Source organism: Monopterus albus, unplaced genomic scaffold (genome assembly GCF_001952655.1).
Source record: "Monopterus albus unplaced genomic scaffold, M_albus_1.0 scaffold252.1, whole genome shotgun sequence".
Taxonomy (NCBI): domain Eukaryota; kingdom Metazoa; phylum Chordata; class Actinopteri; order Synbranchiformes; family Synbranchidae; genus Monopterus; species Monopterus albus.
The window spans coordinates 544,928-557,704 of NW_018128132.1; the positions used below are offsets into that span (position 1 = coordinate 544,928).

General features: G+C 41.4%; 2 protein-coding genes across 4 annotated transcripts in view; both read left to right on the forward strand.

Moving 5' to 3' along the window:
* The window catches only part of b3gntl1 (UDP-GlcNAc:betaGal beta-1,3-N-acetylglucosaminyltransferase-like 1), a 13,132-nt gene extending 8,817 nt beyond the window's left edge, over nt 1-4,315 (forward strand). For 2 of the 3 annotated variants that reach the window (XM_020621022.1, XM_020621020.1), the window contains 4 exons: nt 1,600-1,735; nt 1,878-1,946; nt 2,120-2,194; nt 3,080-4,315. In XM_020621022.1, coding sequence (XP_020476678.1) covers nt 1,600-1,735; nt 1,878-1,946; nt 2,120-2,194; nt 3,080-3,160 — 361 coding nt within the window. In that variant the 3' untranslated portion in view covers nt 3,161-4,315. The remainder of the gene's footprint in view (nt 1-1,599; nt 1,736-1,877; nt 1,947-2,119; nt 2,195-3,079) is intronic. The other variant, XM_020621021.1, reaches the window with a different exon arrangement.
* Nucleotides 4,316-9,819: 5,504 nt separating this feature from the next.
* LOC109972286 (meteorin-like protein) overlaps nt 9,820-12,777 on the forward strand; it is a 7,062-nt gene continuing 4,104 nt past the window's right edge. Inside the window, exons 1-3 of the mRNA XM_020621023.1 lie at nt 9,820-10,171; nt 11,196-11,379; nt 11,542-11,767. Of these exons, the coding sequence (XP_020476679.1) occupies nt 10,077-10,171; nt 11,196-11,379; nt 11,542-11,767 (505 nt within the window). The 5' untranslated portion in view covers nt 9,820-10,076. The remainder of the gene's footprint in view (nt 10,172-11,195; nt 11,380-11,541; nt 11,768-12,777) is intronic.

Genomic DNA, 12,777 nt, shown 5'->3' on the forward strand with positions numbered 1-12,777 from the left:
CAAAATGTAAACCACACCAAAGGAGAGGGTCTTTCCTGCCATCTGTCACCTCACACCACCTTCTCTTTTATTCTATCTTTCCTGTTATCTCTCCTTCCTTCCTTCCTCCTATACATCTGTCACCTGCTCATCTGCTCGTGTTGAAATGCTCCTTCAGTGATAATCTTCCTCTGTCTTCATCTGTCATCTGTCTATATTTGGAGGCCTATTTTGAGCTTGCCTTGCCTACTTTTCACTTCTTGTCACCCCTTCCTGTCTAAAGCCTACCTACTTCCTCCCTTTAGCCAAATGAAACTATCAACTTTTTTTTTATCTCTTGCACACACGTATGTGAGAGATGTGTGTGAGAGACATAAGTAATTGTAGATGCCCTGTGTGTGAGGGGAAAAGTGTCTTTTTACAAAGCTGAGTTGGGGCCAAACACTAATCGACACGAGAGGCCTTTTGACAGAGTTTATAAATGTGGACGTGTCTGCACAAGTATTTATGTTTGTGTGAATGTTGTGTATGTGAATCTGTACCAGAGTGTGTGAAAGTGTGTTGATCTGCAGGCTATTAGGGGGATGAAGACTTCAGTATGTGTATGCAGATACAGTTTATAGTAAATATCTGCCATGTTCCTGCCATGTCTCGGAATCAAAGCCTGTATAGAAAAGCAATCTGGAGACCACCCAGGCTCCATGATGGTGGTGGGTTTGGGTTCATTTTTATTAGACCCAGTGTTCAACACAGGGCCATGCTCACATCAGGACATAAAAGTAGAGTGATTGCGCAATATCTGTGTGTGGATGTGTGTGCACCTGGTATTACTCACATTGTGGATACTTGGCCTTTCTTGTGGTGACCAGGCGCTATCTCCATCATGTAAATCAGTTAATTTTAGGGCTACGATTTGGTTAAAGGTTATGGTTAGGTAAGGGTTTGGGTTAGGCGAGTAGTGGTTATGGTTAAGGCTCAGGTACTGTGTCTTATTACGAGTGAAAACAGAGGTCTGTGTGTGTGAGAGAGAGTGAGGAAAGAGGTAGGGGTTATTACCATGGGGCTGTGTGGAGAACATGGAGGCATATCTGAATGTAAAGGTGTGTCAGTGTGCATGCATAAGAGTTTTACTGTTTTCTGATGTTTTATAGACCAAACAATTAATCATTTGAGAAAATAACTGGCAGATTATTCAGTAATGAAAATAATCGTCAGTTGCAGCCCTAAGCTGATAAATGTCTAGTGTACAATCAACAGTTTGGCTGACCCTGGGCTTTACGTAAAAGTTGCCTGAACATCTCACTGTTCACGGTCCTTGCCTCGGCTACACATCTTTTCCTTTAAAATGTGCAGCCCTTTTTCTAAATATTCCCACGTGTGCCCTTGTGATTAGTTTAAGGCCCCATTTACACTCAGTTCACCTTAAAATGCACAATATGGCCTAAATGGCATCTTAACCAGCACATTTTCTTCCTTCAGACAGTATGAACCTTTGTTTTCACACCAAACTAAACGATTTTGCCTTAGGCCTGTAGAGACATCATCTCTGATTTTAAGCTTGTACATTTCATGTTTTTGTGTCTCTGTCCTCTACCCTCTCCTCATCTCTGCTGTTTCTAGAGAAACCATTTGGAAGCTGCGAGTAGACTTCCTGCAGGAGAGAGTTCTCAGCCAATGGGGGAGCTTCTCCATATGGAATGCTGGGAAACAGGGCCGGAAGCTGTACCGATCCCTGAGCCCGACCAATCAGAAGAAAGTATGTTAACCTCCAGATGTGAGACATTAATCAAAATATGTTTTTGTTTTTTTTCCTGTCTGTAAGTGAACGCAACTGGTGTAAGAAGCTGCGCTATGTGAGTGTGTGTCAGCATTCATGGCCTTTCTGATTGATTGATCAGGTCAAAGCGTTCTGTGACGTGGATGAGAACAAGATCCAGAAAGGCTTCTACACATATGAGGAATCCAAGGTGAGCTCAGACACTGTGGATACCATTATTTTGATTAAATATCCCAGTAAGCAGGGCTAAAGAGGCACCGGGTCTTTTCAAAATAATGGTCATCCGAACACTTTATTACAAGAAGCTGTGAGTAGCAGTGATATGTGCTTTATGCGTCTCTCTTTCTGTTGCTATTCCTCCAGGAAAGATCGAAGCCAAAAATCCCAGTTCTCCACTACAGAGACGCCTCCGCCCCCTTTGTCATCTGTGTTAAACTGGTCAGCACAACATATGTTTGTGTGTTGCATGTTTGGAGTTTCTGACCATCTGTCCCTTAGGTCTGTAGTCTGTGTTAACAACATAATGATCAAGGGTGTGTGCCCAGCACAGGACATAACCCATACACACCCAGGAGGCAGTCAGGAAATGGGTCGGACAGCAGCCTGATTTTTGAACACATGATGCTTGTACAAACATCTGATGATTTGCCCACTGTTTTCTAAACTCCTGGGAGCATGTGTAGAGCTTTTCCTAAGATACAGATACTTTCTTTTTTTTATTTTATTATTATTATTATTATTATAAATATACAATAACATGCACCCATACAGCTGTCCTGGCAGCAAAATCACTAACTGCCTGTTTATCTCCCAGCCAGATTCAGACATGAAACCCAGAGTGACCCCACCTACGGGGGCTACTAATTGCACAATTATGGGAATTGAGAGAAGTAATCAGAGTCAGAGGACAAGGAGACCTGGACTCTGTCAAGCTCTCGCACTCTTGCTCCCTCTGACACACGCACACACAAACACACAAACATAAACACCTGGACTCAATCACACATTGTTCACCCAGATGTCAAATGACTATAATCAACAAATATATTCATTCAAACTATTCTTATAGGCCAAGGGTTACCATTGGCCAGTCTGCTTCTCTTTAGTCTGTATATAACCTTTAGCTTTATAGTTGAGTACGGTTATACACAGCAGAAGACTGTGAAGAAGAAGAAGACCTTTACTGAAAAGACAAAGCCAGTGGCATAATTTAAAGCCAATTGACAATGCCTGTTACGAAGCTTTGTGGGAAGGTTTGTCTCCCAGCATTGTTTTTTTTCTATTGTTCTTATTGTTTCTCTCATGTTTGTGTTTCATCTGTAGGATATGACAGGAGGCCTTCTGGAGGGAAACCTCAACTCCTTGCAGCTGAAAGAAGGAATAGATTACTACCATTTCAACTGACTACTGGAGGCAGAAGGAGCCCTGCAGCTTCAAAAGGCAGATGAAAGCAGAGAACTGGATAACTTACTGCATACACACCAACTGAGGGATAGGCAGGTAACAGGAAAAGAGAAAACTGACCATTGGAACAGAATCAATGACAACACCCAGGACAAGAGTAAGAGAAGGTTATAATGTGTTTTCAGTGTTAAAAGACACTTTTTTATGTGGGAACTTTTTCACGTTTTGAAAGTTCTACTTGGCAAAGTGGACATATTGGCTGATAAAGACACAACAGTACTTCCTAGCCAAAGCACTGGAGTTGTTAGAATTATTGTCATAGAAGCATATACTGTAGGAATAGCTTGACATTTTGGGAACTATTTTTATTTGCTTTCTTGCTGAGAGTTTGACGAGGTGATTGATACCATTCTCCTCATTCTCCCTTCGGTCCACCAACTATGAAGCTATAGCCAGAAGATGGTGAGCTTAACTTAGGCCTAAAGACTGGATATGGGGGAAGCAGCTGGCCTGCTATATTAGGCTAACACAACTCCACCTTCCAGTATCATAAAGCTTTTTAGCACATTACATCTTGTTTGTTTAATACATACAAAAAAAAAAACAACTTGACATTTTGTGGGAGTTACATAGTAAGTTGGTGTGTTTCCATCCAGCTGTTTTAAAACTGAGATGGAAAATGTTCTGTATTTATCAAAGCAAGATTCAACAAAATGTAACAGAACTTTGCACGTACAGCATGATGTAGTGAATACATGTATTTCCCAAAATGTTGAATTATTCTTTATCAAAAGCTTAAACATGGGCGTTCAGGTTGACTAAGAAGGCTACAAAGTGGAGTGGATGGCTGTTTTTAACTCATAACACTTTTATTTTACTGATCAGGGGACATCTGTTTATTACAGAAGAGGAAAAGACGATTGCCAGTGTTGAGCATTGGAGGAATAAAATGTGTTGTGTTTGCTAATCCTGTGCAGAACGCTATTTGCCAACATGTACACTTGACGTGAAGTTAAAGGAAGTAATTCCCCCCAGAAGGCTCAACTTATAAAGTGTGGAGTCGGCACATGGCCAGAATTCTCATACTGATTTCTTAACGATTTTGTCTGATGCAATGATGCAAAATCAGATAAACACACTCATTTGGTACCAATGTACAAACATGGATTCTACGCATATTTATTTAAAAAAAAATCTTGTGAAATCTAAAGAACAATAACCTCTTTAGGAGAGCACAATACTGATATATAAACACATACAAAAAGTTTATTTTACCTCACAGAGTGTGGAGTTTTCTGCTCAAAGGTAAACAGACCTTTCCCCACAAACGCTCCCCCAGAGGTGGTCTGCCTTACTGTAAATCTGGCCGCAGCAATTTGTAGCTAAACAGCAGTGATGCCAGAAAATTGAAGGGGGTTTTTAACTCTGCCAAAGTTTTATTTTCACTGCCTTTGTTATCCTAAACTGTACCTACAGTTGGAGAGTGGTGGGAGTGCACTGAATCACTGTACCATATTAAGAAGTTAGGCTTGGATTTATTGTGTTTGATAAAGAGCACAAATGTTTGGCCCTGACTCAGCTCAAGCAGTCAGGTTTGAGGTGAAATCCCCAGACCTCTGCTACCCACAGGACAAAGCTGTGTAGGTGCTGAGAAAAATATCACATCCACTTAGCACTTAGTCTCCACCTTGACCCCCCTTTCTTCTTTCTTACTACACACAAACACCTAAACACCAGTGTGTTTTCCTCAGAGAGGTGAAGAAGGATCTGGTCGTGCGTTCCTTGATCACTTAGTCAATAATTTCTTCTGGAAACAAAATGTCAGTTACAGTTTCCTGAAACCCAAAGTCATACAGTGGTGTGAAAAAGTATTTGCCCCCTTACTGATTTCTTATCTTTTTGCATGTTTGTCACACTGTAATGTTTCAGATCATCAAACAAATTTAAATATTAGTCAACGATAACACAAGTAAACACATCATGCAGTTTTTAAATGAAGGTTTTTATTATTAAGGGAAAACAAAATCCAAAACTACAAAACCCTGTGTGAATAAGTGTTTGCCCCCTAAACCGAATAACTGGTTGGGCCACCCTTAGCAGCAACAACTGCAATCAAGCGTTTTCGATAACTTGCCATGAGTCTGCCACAGCGCTGTGGAGGAATTTTGGCCCACTCATCTTGGCAGAATTGTTGTAAGTCAGCCACATTGGAAGGTTTTCGGGCATGAACTGCCTTTTTAAGGTCATGCCACAGCATCTCAATTGGATTCAGGTCAGGACTTTGACTAGGCCACTCCAAAGTCTTCATGTTGTTTTTCTTCAGCCATTCAGAAGTGGACTTGCTGGTGTGCTTTGGATCATTGTCCTGCTGCAGAACCCAAGTTCGCTTCAGCTTGAGGTCACAAACGGATGGCCGGACATTCTCCTTCAGGATATTTTGGTACACAGCAGAATTCAGGGTTCCATTTATCACAGCAAGTCTTCCAGGGCCTGAAGCAGCAAAACAGCCCCAGACCATCACACTACCACCACCAATATTTTACTGTTTGTATGATGTTCTTTTTCTGAAATGCGGTGTTACTTTTACACCACACATAATGGGACACACACCTTCCAAAAAGTTCAACTGTTGTCTCGTCTGTCCACAGAGTATTATTCCAAAAGTCTTGGGGATCATCAAGATGTTTTCTGGCAAAACTGAGACAAGCCTTTATGTTCTTTTTGCTCAGCAGTGGTTTTCGTCTTGGAACTCTGCCATGCAAACCATTTTTGCCCAGTCTCTTTCTTATGGTGGAGTCATGAACACTCACCTTAACTGAGGCAAGTGAGGCCTGCAGTTCTTTGGATGTTGTTGTGGGGTCTTTTGTGACCTCTTGGATGAGTTGTCGCTGCGCTCTTGGGGTAATTTTGGTCGGCCGGCCACTCCTGGGAAGGTTCTCCACTGTTCCATGTTTTCGCCATTTGTGGATAATGGCTCTCACTGTGGTTCGCTGCAGTCCCAAAGCTTTAGAAATGGCTTTATAACCTTTTCCAAACTGATAGAGCTCAATTATTCTCTTTCTCATTTGGTTTTGAATTTCTTTGGATCTCGGCATGATGTCTAGCTTTTGAGGATCTTTTGGTCTACTTCACTTTGTCAGGCAGGTCCTATTTAAGTGATTTCTTGATTGCGAACAGGTGTGGCAGTAATCAGGCCTGGGTGTGGCTAGAGAAATTGAACTCAGGTGCGATAAACCAGTGTTTTGACAGGGGGGCAAACACTTGTTCACACAGGGCTATATAGTTTTGGATTTTGTTTTCCCTTAATAATAAAAACCTTCATTTAAAAACTGCATGATGTGTTTACTTGTGTTATCGTTGACTAATATTTAAATTTGTTTGATGATCTGAAACATTACAGTGTGACAAACATGCAAAAAGATAAGAAATCAGTAAGGGGGCAAATACTTTTTCACACCACTGTATATTCAAATATCTTATTTTGTTTGGCCAACAGTCCAAAACCTAAAGGTATTTAGTTCATTGTCACATGGGACAAATGCAAAGTAGCAAATTTCAACAACTTAGAACCTGAATAAGCTGTACAGTATGTGGCATTTTTCCTTCAAAGCGACTTAAATAATTATCAGAGTGGCTGCAGATTAATTTCCTGTTGGTCAACTGATCAGTTAACCAACTGATTGTTGCAAAATGAAGTTTTTTAGATACAAAAACACGTTCATATCTTCTTATTGAACACACTGAATACATTTATCACCTCTTCTCACCATGCTATTGCTAAACATTTGTGTGAATGTGCAGGCTTGGCAGTTCTTAGCAGCAACTGATACTAAAAGTGTGTGAGGTCATGAAGCTGTAGGGTGTTTTGGATAATATCTACCAAATGGACACCATGTATTTTAGAATGAAAGGGCCAAAGCAAGCTGTTTAAGTAAGAAAGCTCTTTCTACATACGTTCTGTCTCCTTTATCTACTCTGTCCTCATGATAAAGCAGTTGGTATATGATCAGAGTGAGCGCTAATGGAGAATCTATGAAAGCCACTCAGCCGGAGAATAAACAGAACTTTACTGCATGTTTACACTCTGTCTCTCTGCAGACATCAGACCTGATACACACACACATGCTGAATAACCCTGACCCTGGAGCCTGTTTGACCTTGCTGGTCAAATACATCTGCATGTGTGTTAAAAAAAAAAAAAAAAAAAAAAAACACACCCACAACCATGCACTTATACAGCTGCATGTTCTCTGGTAGTGCAGCTGATAAGAGAACAATGAGATGGATCTGTTTAGTTGAAGAGAACTCACAGAGGTCAGACATTGATGGGTTTGCTCACCTGTAAGTTTACTACATTCCTTTGTGTCAGCAGCTCTCTCTTTCTCCAAGTATGTGCATGTTTGGGGGGATAAAGTTGCAGGTTGTATGCACTTCAGTGCAACACTTCCACCTTAACATTTGTGTTTATGAAGCTCAAACTGTTTCAGTTTAGTGAAATTGTCATAAAGATATAAACTCAATTATATGTTTATTATTAAGGTCATAGTTATAGGTGATGTACTGGACTACATTATATTTAGAGGTGTTGCTAATATTCTGACCCTCTCATGTATGTAGCTGAGGAGGACAAACCTATAGATACACCTCTGAATATAATGTGGTCCAGTAAAACACCACCTTTACTTTGAGAAGCCCTGGCATACACCCTTGAACCATTTTTCTTAGTTGCTTCTTATGTAGTTCCTGCTCTCTTCTTTTGAAGGGCAGCATGAAGTTGATGCCAAATGAATGAGTTATGTTCATCCCTCTTCAGCAACTACTGTCAGGCTGCCCTTGAATAAGGATAAGGATAATCACCTTTATTGGCCAAGTATGTTACACACAAGGAATTTGTTTCCAGTACAGAACCGATGGCAGCCATCTGCGGCGCCACAAAAATTGGAGGTGGAGCGTGTGGTGGCCAAAGAGTAGGGCATCGGCCTCGCCTGCCAGAGGCACTCAGCCTCCCAGCAGTGTAACTACTCAGGTGGCCCCCTTGTGAAAAAGTAAAGGATTTAAAAAGAAGAGGAGTGTGCTGTTTGCGATTAGCGATAAAATAAAGGTCATGAAGGTTGTAGTCAGAGGTGAAGGAGTGTGTGTGTGTGTTTCCATGAGGAAGCAGTGGGTGGACAGACAGAGCTTTCCTCATGTCAGGCTGCTTGAGAAGAGCCAGGTGATGGCAGAGGGGTAAGAGGAGCAGGCTCTGCTGCTCCGTAAATACTTCATAAGATGAAGCACATGAGGTCAAACAGCACATCAGCAGCTCAAACGTCCTCTGCTTTGGTGACAGGATAGACTCAGGCTAGATTCCCTCAGCAGCCTCCAGAATCATGCTTCTGAAGTGTTTCTGGTGAGATCACATCTATTTAAAATTCAGGGAACGGGGGTGGGGGTATTGTGACACAGATGTGATGTGGGGGAATTCCCCTACATGATAGAGCACCCTTGAGCTATTAAATAAAATTTTCATTTTCAGTCCATTAGTTTATTTTAAATGGCAGTTTTTTTGTTGTTTCATGGTACCAACATGTACTATGGTACATTTTTGTAAAAGTAAAGCATATATAGGCTGATATTAAAAGATAACTGGTGGCTTTGCCAACAAAGAGGCTTCATAAAACAGCACTAGCAACAGTAAATGCCAAGACATTGTGGGAAAAGGGAGTGTGTGTGTGATTTTCGGGGGGTGTTAAGGGGGCCCGTTTTGGTATTTCTCGAAATGCATTACATTGCTCTGGCTGTCCAGGGGAATGTGACGAGTCGGTAACATACCCACCGTTCCCACTTTTTTCTCACGGGAAAACCGTCCGAGAACCAAACAGCCGTTCAGTGTGACTGTGTTAAGTCAGGTCCTTTTTTCCAAGAGGACTAGGCTATAGGCAAATAACTGCCTATTTAGATTTGTTATTGCTCATCTACTTTATATTTCACTTGTATTTTGTGGCATTCATGTGGATGGCAACATAAGAATTTCATTGTACAGGGAATCATGTTTTCTAACTGTGCATATGACAAATAAACACTATGACCTTTGACCTAACAGTGCAGATGCTGCACCATCAAAATTGTCTTCAAATGATAAATCACTTTTAAAAATACCACACTGCTTGTTCGTTGCAGTGAATAAATTCATTCCTACTTGTCTTGTATTAACCAGCTGGGCACTGACTGCAGAATTTCTGGTGGTTTGAGGGAGTTGTAGATTTGCATGCTGCTCTGTTATTTTCACTGTCATAATATGACCCATCTGTTTACAAAACCGCCACGCACTTAGTCAAGCTTGAACGGTTTGGCTTTGTCATTTTAAGGGACCTGTAGAACTGGCATGCAGACCAGCAAACTATGAAAAGCTCTTTTGCAAATAGATGCTAACAGGAAGCAGGTCACAGGCTACAGTGTTTCCTTTTATGTGACTTTCTTTCTTACTTATTGTTTAGGTTTCAGAACATTCAGCCGCAGGTTTACACCAGGTCCAGTTTAACTTGTGCTAAACCATAAAAGTATTCTTTATCGGGGAAACGAGATCTCGCGGGCTGCTGCAATTTAGGGGATTGTGGGAGTGGTTTGTCGCGTGTCACTAAGGCGGAGGAAGCCGCTGGCACACGCCCTCCTTACGGAGCTCACGCAGCGAAAGTGTTTTTAGTCTATGCTGTCCTGTCGCGCGCGTCTACGCCTCCCTTTACAAACGTCTTGTCAAAGAGGTTTTCTGTGTCAGACGCAGCATTGCCTCGCCTGAATCCGGTATGTACCCTGCTGCCGCTGGACGGAGCTCCGGGGGATATTTTACTGGACTGTCACGGATCAGGAGCGGCAGCGCGCGCGGTTCTGGCTGGTCTGGCTTGTAGGAGAGGGTGACCATTGTGGCGGACTGGTCACCATGGTCCGGCTGTGGGCTGCGCACTGGATCACAGCTGTGCTCCTGTGTCGGGCGGTGGCGCAGTACTCCAGCGACCAGTGTAGCTGGCGAGGAAGGTGAGGATGGAGCCGAACAAAGGACTTCTCAGTTTAGGAGCAGATAATACAACAATAAATCACTTATAGGCAGATAAGACAGAGCGAATGTACGGTTACAATAGGCGACAATAAAATAAATAAATAAATAAATAAATAGATAGATAGATAGATAATAGCCGACTGCATCATCCAGGAAGGGGGTTGTGTATTTGATTTTGTGCACAGGATTTTGGCGCCTCAGAGTAGTAATTATACTGGATGTTTAAGATTTCATGTAATCCCCAGGAAGGGCACTGATAGGTCAGAGTAAAATAAATGGCATGGTGCAGATGTTCAGTACAATTTAAGGATGCTTTTGGTTACTCTGGGCCTTTGCTTGTGGTTACTACCCTGAAATTTAGTCAGATCTCAGTGCTCCCTATGAACATGTACTAGATGTGTCTTTACTCTTCTCAGAAGGGAAAATGAGTCAAGGCAACAAAAATTATATGTGGGTGAGAGCGGTGCCTTAGTTTGAGATCCTGAATATATGTGATATTTGATTTAAGTAAATTTAACAACGCTCCCTTTAGTATTTTGGAGGTGTACTTCTAAGCAGAGGAATGTCTCAGCTCCAGTTTCTATCTTAAGTAAATACAGCCATGTGGTGCCTTTGATCAGTCCCCCAAGTCCCTAAGTCATAAAAAATGAAAGCCTGCACTTCACACTTTGGCCTTAGGTTTACTGGCCTCAAACGTATAATGACTTAATAGTCAAAACAGTTCCTGGTGTTGAGCTCGCACATCAGAGGCAAGTGATTTTTTTTTTTTGAGTTCAAAGTGAAATACCTGTTGGCAGACTGCTGCAACACAGCTCCTGTTAAATGTTGCATAAAATCCTTTCTATACTGTATAGTTCTTTAATACATTTTCCCATATCATCGGTTGCTGGTCGTTTCCATTGTTTTGAGCGTTTGCTATTCCACACTCTGGATAAGATAAGATGAGCAGCTACATGCCTAAAATGAAAAATGTAACACAACCATTTGTTCTGTCATCTGTAGTGGTCTGAGCCACGAGTCTCATCGCCGAGATGTGGAGCAGGTCTACCTACGGTGCTCCCAGGGGTCTCTGGAGTGGCTCTACCCCACAGGGGCCGTCATTGTCAACCTGCGGCCAAACACAGAGCCCTCATCAGGACACGCCACGGGTTTCCATGTGTGCATCAAACCCCACACATACTCTGAGGTAGAGTACGACAGCAATATTAAGAAAGGAACCTTAGCTTATCAACAGTTTGCAGATCAAAACAATTAATTTATTTGAATGAGCAGGTCTGACACTGCGGTATATTGTGCCAGTCAGGTGTAGCTGTGCTGAATATGTGTCCTCCTGGTCCATCTCACTTAGGGTTCTCATGTGTATCTGGAGCGTGTTGGTGACCTGAAGGTGCTGCTGACAGAGAAGGACCAGGCTCAGGGCACAGTCCGTTGTTTCAGCCTGGCAGAGGGAGCTCTGTTTGTTGAAGCCATCCCACAGACAGACATCAGCCGGAGGATCACTGCTCTGCAGTATGAGCTGGTGCCCAATCAGGGCCCTGGAGCACATATGTACCCATTCTTGCACCCAGGTTTAGGTAAGTGGCTCCATGCTCTCATTTTTTATAACCATTAATTCATCAAGTATATAAAGATAATGTTCTTATTTGTTTTTGACTTTAATGTAATTAACAGTCATCTGTGGTGCTCTACTACTTGGTTGTTAAAATTTATTGCACTTTCCTACTGTTGGAAAATTATATCTAGAAGGTAAATTATAAGAAGACAGTGTTGTGTTGCATTCAAAATGTTGCTGTCAGGCTGTCCACTGTCAAATGATTGTGCACTTTAATGCACCAACAAGCAACAGTTTGCAATAAATTTCCTGCTCACAACCTCAAGATTACTACTACCAGATCACCAGATAACACAAAAACACTGAAAAACAATGAAAAAGGAGTGACTGTGATACATTAACTGTGTCAACTTAGTTTGCTTTTCTGCAGTTGATTTTCACATAGTTGCTTGTTTTGTAAATTCTATGCAATTTGTAGGGAATTAGCTAAAATGGTCTTATTACAGTTTTTTGCTGTTGCTAACAAGCATTGACCAATACTTAAAATACTTCCTCTAAACTCTTAACACAGCAACACAGTTACATCACACACCTGGCCAAATGGTTTATTTTCGGACAAAAACCACATTTTGTTAAATAAATACAAACTTTACATTTCACAATGCAAAATACCATTTTCTACATATACTAACCGTATCAAAACACAGCAAACCTGACTCATAATTGAGTCGTTTGATCAAAACATTAGCACTAGTTTTCTATCCAACAGGAACATATAGTCAGTCATAGTGCACAGACTGTCAAAATGTGAAAAAGTAATCACATTACAAAAATGACATTACTTCTCATTGAACTGTATACAATATGAAAACCATCTTTGATATCCAAAAATGTAGAAATACAGTAATTCAGTCAGCCTTACTGTAAACACACTAAAATTGTGTGTGTGGATAAATTTCATATAGTATATGTACAGTGGAGCCATCAGTACTTTATGGATTATAAAAAAAGGACAGAATTGCTGCAGTAAAG